The sequence below is a fragment of the Equus quagga genome, chromosome 20 (assembly GCF_021613505.1).
Source record: "Equus quagga isolate Etosha38 chromosome 20, UCLA_HA_Equagga_1.0, whole genome shotgun sequence".
Lineage (NCBI taxonomy): Eukaryota > Metazoa > Chordata > Mammalia > Perissodactyla > Equidae > Equus > Equus quagga.
This window is the reverse complement of record NC_060286.1, coordinates 7,087,410-7,094,105: the sequence shown is the minus strand read 5'-3', so window position 1 is coordinate 7,094,105 and position 6,696 is coordinate 7,087,410. Positions and strand designations below refer to the sequence as shown.

Sequence of the window (6,696 nt, the reverse complement as noted above, 5' to 3'; positions counted from 1 at the left end):
TGGAGAGGGGGGTCACGTTGCAGGGTCCTGACGCGCTCACCCACTCCCATCCCCCCCTCCCCCTCGCTTCCCACCTCTCCGGGTCCTTCTCCTCCCACCACTCCCTATCCCCGGCTCCACAGCCTTGCCCTCCCCGCGCGGGGCGGCGCGGCCTCACTGCCCTGCCCGGCGGCGCGCGGGCTGGCCAGCCCCGGATAGGCGCCGCCTGCAGCCAATCAGCGCGCCGGGGACGCTGCGCGCTTTAAGGCCGCTGCGGGGAGAACAGAAACCAAGTTCCCCGGCAACAAGCAGCATCCACCCGGCGGGAGGCCGGAGCCAGCGAGGCCCGAAAGGCTGCGGAGTAAGCCGGCCGCTCCAGCGCGCGCTCCACTCTTCCTCCTCCTCTTTCTCTGCCGCCCATCCTCAAATCTCGGCTCGCTTTTTCGCCTACGGAAAGCCTAGGGAGGGGGTTAGGAGCAGCCGCGCCCCCCTCCCTGCGGCTGCCTCCCCCTGTTTTTTCGGCTCTGCTCCCTGCCGCGTGCGCCCGGGCAGTGCGCCCCGGCAGGCCCCAGCCATGTCGATGTTGCCGTCGTTCGGCTTTACGCAGGAGCAAGTAGCGTGCGTGTGCGAGGTTCTGCAGCAAGGCGGGAACCTGGAGCGCCTGGGCAGGTTCCTGTGGTCACTGCCCGCCTGCGACCACCTGCACAAGAACGAAAGCGTGCTCAAGGCCAAGGCCGTGGTCGCCTTCCACCGCGGCAACTTCCGCGAGCTCTACAAGATCCTGGAGAGCCACCAGTTCTCGCCTCACAACCACCCCAAGCTGCAGCAACTGTGGCTGAAGGCGCACTACGTGGAGGCCGAGAAGCTGCGCGGCCGACCCCTGGGCGCCGTGGGCAAATATCGCGTGCGCCGAAAATTCCCGCTGCCGCGCACCATCTGGGACGGCGAGGAGACCAGCTACTGCTTCAAGGAGAAGTCGCGGGGCGTGCTGCGGGAGTGGTACGCGCACAACCCCTACCCCTCTCCGCGTGAGAAGCGGGAGCTGGCCGAGGCCACCGGCCTCACCACCACCCAGGTCAGCAACTGGTTTAAGAACCGGAGGCAAAGAGACCGGGCCGCCGAGGCCAAGGAAAGGTACGCGGCGTGCTCCCCGCTGCTTGGGCGACCCCGGGAAGCTTTCCTTTTCCCTCCGCCCCTTCCCGCCCCCGCAGGCAGCCGTCACCGGGTGCTCCCGGCCGGCGGGAGCCGGTCCGCGGGGCGGCGCCCAGGCTTCCGTGGCACTGCAGCGAAAGTTCATGAACTCTGAGATCGTGTGCTGGGGATGGGGACTCATTTGATTTGAGCGCCCGCGCGTGGGTTTCTTGGGGTGTGTGTCGGGAAATACTGGCGCTAGGTCTGTTTTTTATGCCTTCCTGGCTGGCTGGAGCGAAGAGTTGGGGTGGGGTGTGTGTGTGTGTGCAGAGTGAGTTTCTAGATCAACTAGAAGGAAAGTGTTGACTGCGATCGCCAGGAAAGGGGTTTGGTGGGGGCTGAGGGTCGCGACCCTCTCCCCTCCTGCTCCCCAGAGGGCTGGAGCTGGCCTAAGACGTCTGCGCTGCCCCCTTCCCGCGCCGCTCCTTACTCGCTCTCTCCGAGCCTTTTGGGCGAGAGGTCGCCGCTTCATCCTGCACTAGCTGCACAAAGGAAGGAGGCTTTCCAAAGAGATCCGCAGGACGGAGAGCTTTGGGAGAGTTGGCGCTGCATTTACTCCCCGGCGCCCCAAGTCCGTAAAGGATCGCCCTCGCTGGGCTCCCTCGCGCGTACCGGGCGCCGCGGCCGGTCGGTCTTCTCTCTGGAGCTCAGAAGGCAACATTTTTTTAACCTGTCTCTGCCTCCGCCCTCCTCGCGCCAACACCCCCGGGCCTGGCTCCCTGCGTTTGCTGTATGGTTTTCGACCTAGACGCGGCCGAGCGCCGGGGAGGCGGCGGGAGAGCGCTCCCGGAGCCCAGGAGTTTGGGGAAACCAGAGCGCCCGGGCCGGCTGGCTTTCCTTTGTTCGCTTCCGAGCCTGGGGGCCCAAGAGGTTGCCTGCGAGTTCCCCTCTGGGTGGGAAAGCACAGAGCCTCGATCACTCCGGCGGAACCGGGCTTTCTGGGAGACGCAGACCGCGAGGGAAGGGGGAGAGGGGAGACGGGCGGCCGCTCGGGCTGGGGAGGATGGCGAGCACGCTGAGAGCGGAGGCGCCGAGGGCTTCGACGTCCTGCGTCCCGAGCCGCTCACAGGCTGTGCGGGGCCGCGAAGTCGCCCCTGCTGGGAAAGGTGCGCTGTTGTGGCTGTGCGAGGGGAGCCTGAGAGGGGACCGTGAGGGACTAAGGATTGAGCGAGTAACACGGGGACAGGGACAGTATGGTTGCAGCTAGACTTGAGTTATAAAGCGGCCGTCCTGTAAGCCAGGCCTGAGGGCCCACTCCCTGATGAAATCGGAGAGACTGGCTGCGCTCCCTGTGTTTACTCAGGTCACTGGGCCGCTCTGGACACCACTTCCCATGACCTGTCCTGTGTCTTTGAAACCACAACCTCCGGGCAGGGACAGGGAAACTCGATGGTTAATTGTTTCCTCAGATGGGGACAGAACAATTGACTTGATTCACCCCAAACATCTGTGCGCTGGGCCCTGTTTGTCCCCATCATTTTCATTGCCAACAACCATTTGTTGGAAGATTTTCAAACTTAGTTACTTCTAAATGTGGTGCTAGTTGACAGGTATTTAAAAATAACTGCTTGAACGAAACTTTAAAAATAATTTTTGTGCGTTTCAAATAAGTCCTGCTGATCTGGCTTTTTAAATTCTGGAAGAGGGGAGGACCCGGCTCCCCACAGCTCTGTCCCTTGCTCCTAGCTTCTCCAGTCTCCGGTGCCTCCTCACCTACCCAGGGACCCTTGGGATTAGGTGGGAGGGCAGAGCTCCCCCATTTGGGCCTATGACTGATTGCACAATGACCCTTTCCTCCTTCCAGCTCTCCTCTCTCCGTCGTACACTTTTTTTTCTTAATTTCCTTTTTTTTTTTTTTTTAACCATATGGTGTTGTCCTCTATTTCTTAGGGAGAACACCGAAAACAATAACTCCTCCTCCAACAAGCAGAATCAACTCTCTCCTCTGGAAGGGGGCAAGCCGCTCATGTCCAGCTCAGAAGAAGAATTCTCACCTCCCCAAAGTCCAGACCAGAACTCGGTCCTTCTGCTGCAGGGCAATATGGGCCACGCCAGGAGCTCAAACTATTCCCTCCCGGGCCTCACAGCCTCGCAGCCCGGCCACGGCTTGCAAGCCCACCAGCACCAGCTCCAGGACTCCCTGCTGGGCCCCCTCACCTCAAGTCTGGTGGACTTGGGGTCCTAAGTGGGGAGGGACTGGGACCTCGAAGCAGCGACTGGGGACACTTGTAAATAGAAATCAGGAACATTTTTGCAGCTTGTGTCTGGGGTTCTTTGAGCATAAAGGAATGGTGGACTTTCACAAATATCTTTTTAAAACTCAAAACCAACAGCGATCTCAAGCTTAGTCGCCGCCTTCTCTCAGACTCTTTCCACTCTTGCATTTCCCCTCCCAGATCAGGAAAAAAAAAACCAACAAAAAAACCCAAACAAACAAAAGCCCCCAGTCACCCAGTCTTGGTTCTGGGCAACCATGTGCCTGCTTCGGAAGCCTTTTTTTTTTTTTTCCAATGGATGGGAATTACAAATCAACTGGATTTTAATTATTTCCTTTTAATTTATTTATGGAAAAATCTTTTGGGCAAAGGAAAAGGAAATGAAAAAGAGAGAGAGAGAGAAGTCAAAATAGTGAGAATAGGAGCCCCCAGCCTGGGAGGAACTGGTTGCATTCTTAACGTGAATAGGAAAAATACGACCTTATAACTTTTTTTGATGGGGAAAAATTAAGTTTACATTTTTCATATTTAGTGTTAAACAATTTTATGTAGATTAAAATGCAAGAACAGTATTAGGGGGAAAAAACAAGTGCCTAAATGTCTTAATGCTCTCTATGTGAGGCAGTTAGAAATAGAAGTGACCATTAGTAATACAACTATTTTTGTCAGATTTGGTGGGGTTTTTTTGGTTGTTGTTTGTTTTCTTGGGTTTTTTTATGGCAAACTTTTAAAATGTACCAATGTGAAAAAACACTTTCCTGAATGCCATTACTTCCCACGCCCTCGAAGCTTTCATATCTGTAGCCTATCCTGTTAAGGATTTCTCCTGTTCCTAGTTTATAGCTTGCAAAAATATTCGACAAATCTGGCAACCTGGTATTTGTTACTAAAACAGCATGTGTTTTCAGGTTTCTTTTCTATTGTACCTAAACCAGTCTAAATTAAAACTTAGTAGAACACCAGGAGTATGATTCTCTTTCTGAAAGGTGAGTTGTGTATTGCTGTCATTGGGCCCTATTTTTTTTCCCAACTAGTTTTCTTGCTTTCTTACTTAATGGTGGCTGTGAATTACAGGGTACTTTGAAGGCCATCACCTGAACCAAGAGTGGTGACTGAATTAATTATATGACAGAAAAAGAGTGAATTTAGCTCTGGATATTTATTTTTTTTATTATTTAGATATGCAGTTTTGTTTACCACTAGCTCTTCTCCACAGCATTTGTCTGTTAACTCAGCTCTTTTGTATTGACAAGTTTATGACAAGACTGTGAAAGTAAAATAATTCATCTGCTTGGGGAAAAAAGGGAACTCGAACAAGGATAGCAACATTGTGAATTAATCTGTACAAATAGAAAGCAGACCAGCAGGATAGGAGCTCTGCAACGCTGCCGGAGAGTATCCAGAAAAATCCCAGTAACCATGTAGGCTCCATATTATTTTTGCCTGGGGCAAAAATGATGTATCTTTGTATTTAGCTTTTAAAATTAGTGAAACAAATGGCATTATTTATTAAAATTCTACTCAGGATAACAGGATTGGCTTGCTTGTGCTTTGTAAAATATTGTTCCTTAGAGAGAGTCTATTTATTTTCTGACATGACAGTTTCATAATTTTGATTTCTCCCCATCCATAAGTGTCACCATTAATACATTCACTTCTTTGTTACACTTTCCTATCTTTCTTGTCCTTATCTAGGAGACTGAGGTAGGGGGAGGATTAAGGCCTTCTTATTAGGAGCTTCTGTGTGTTTTTTTTTAATGTCAGATGGCTTTGGCTGAATTCAAGGGAGAAAGAGTCACTGTGCTTAACTGTAGACACTTTTACTTATAAAGTCATTTTCCCCCTCCATGATGGACAGATGTGCACGCAGCCGCTCAGAGACCGTCATTTGGTTTGGGAGCTCAGGGTCCCAATCTCCCTTGTTAGTGTTTTGGATCATTAAGTTGGTGTTTATTTAAGTCACCAGGGTGTTTATTCTCCACGTCTTGGGCCACGGAGAAATGCCACCCTCTGCAGGAGGGGCTCTCACAGGGGATCTCTGCACATTCTTCACATTCACTCCCCAAAACAAACACCCTGCACAAAGATAGCTTTCAATGACCCTGACAGGCTTCAAAGGACACCGCGGAAATCTCCCTGGAAAATAAGGAAGGGCCAATTACTTTAATTTCTTACATGCCCTTTCTTCCTACTCCGATGACTGCCCCCCACTCTTCCAGCTCTGCTTAGTATAATTTTAGGCTCGTGGAAGCTCTGTCTCCCTGGGTGCCCCGGCCCACTTCCTGCTCCCTTGGTTGGCGAATCTTGGAAAGGTCTGCAGATCTGGGGAGGAGAAGAGCCGGCCGGTCCCGTGTAAAAGCCCCTCTGATTACTGCTCGTAACCTCGTTAAAAGGACAATTTTCTGTCCCAGTCGTAAACTCTTTGTAAAATCCCTGGCACTCGACCCAGAGCGCGCATATTCCAGATGTGTTTAATAAGAAATTGCACAATATGCCTGCGTCCGCCATCGGCTCAGTCTGGCTAAACCAGGGGGAAGCAGGAGGAGGCGAGAAAGCTGGATATTGCTTTGTTTTCTTGGCAATCATTTTAGAGCGATCATTAGGGGGAACTAACCATATTTTTTTTTCCTCGAGGAAATCTTCGAGGACCAGCTGTTAAGGGACCTCCAATTTACCTTCTCGGCGTCGCAGTTTAACTGAATCAAAAGCCCTTTTCGTTTCTTCTCTACAGATTTCATGACGATAACCGAAAGTAATAAACAATGGCTTATAAATAAAGTGTTTTTAGGACGAAACCTTACAACATTTTGCCAAGTAAAATGAAAAAACAAATGCTAGAGCGATATTTTTTTTTTGACGTTTTAAATCTGAACACACGATTGCTTGGTCCTGGCTGCCTGCTCGCCTTGACCTCTTGGCTGAGAAAGAGGCTTCCTAAACACTCAGAGGCCAAGGGGCTGGGCCGGCGCTGCCCAGTTTGGGGCTTAGCAGGTAAGGACTCAGGGACGCCCCAGGCCCCGCGAGCTGCGGGCAGGGAGGAAGGCGTCCCTGGGGCCGGGCGCCGCTGGTCTTGAATCTCTTCTCCAGGCACGGACAGCTTGTCTTGACCCCGAGCTGAAGCGGAAGCTTCCAGGAAGAGACAGTGGCAATGGCACCTATGGGCGAACTCTAGGTTTGCTGAGCGGTGACCCTCGTTCCGCCGCTCTGGCCCCCGACTCGAGAGCGCCGGGCACCCGGCACTGAATCCGCGCGGAGCGGCCCCCCGGCCCCGCCGCCCGGCCGCCGAAGGGGGCTTCACTCCTGCAGCCCC

General features: G+C 52.9%; 1 protein-coding gene across 1 annotated transcript; it reads left to right on the top strand.

The window, feature by feature from the left end:
* The first annotated feature begins 284 nt into the window (after positions 1–284).
* Positions 285–4,918, top strand: SIX1 (SIX homeobox 1). Its single transcript, XM_046647042.1, has 2 exons — positions 285–1,113; positions 3,061–4,918. Exons 1-2 carry the CDS (start codon positions 554–556, stop codon positions 3,353–3,355), a joined length of 855 nt encoding a protein of 284 aa, XP_046502998.1. The 5' UTR covers positions 285–553; the 3' UTR covers positions 3,356–4,918.
* The last annotated feature ends 1,778 nt before the right edge of the window (positions 4,919–6,696 follow it).

Excerpts from the sequence above, each read along its gene's own strand:
- SIX1 (XM_046647042.1), top strand. The coding sequence starts at position 554 with ATGTCGATGTTGCCGTCGTTCGGCTTTACGCAGGAGCAAGTAGCGTGC. Across the intron at positions 1,114-3,060 it reads GCCGCCGAGGCCAAGGAAAG|GGAGAACACCGAAAACAATA; the intron begins GTACGCGGCGTG and ends TCTATTTCTTAG.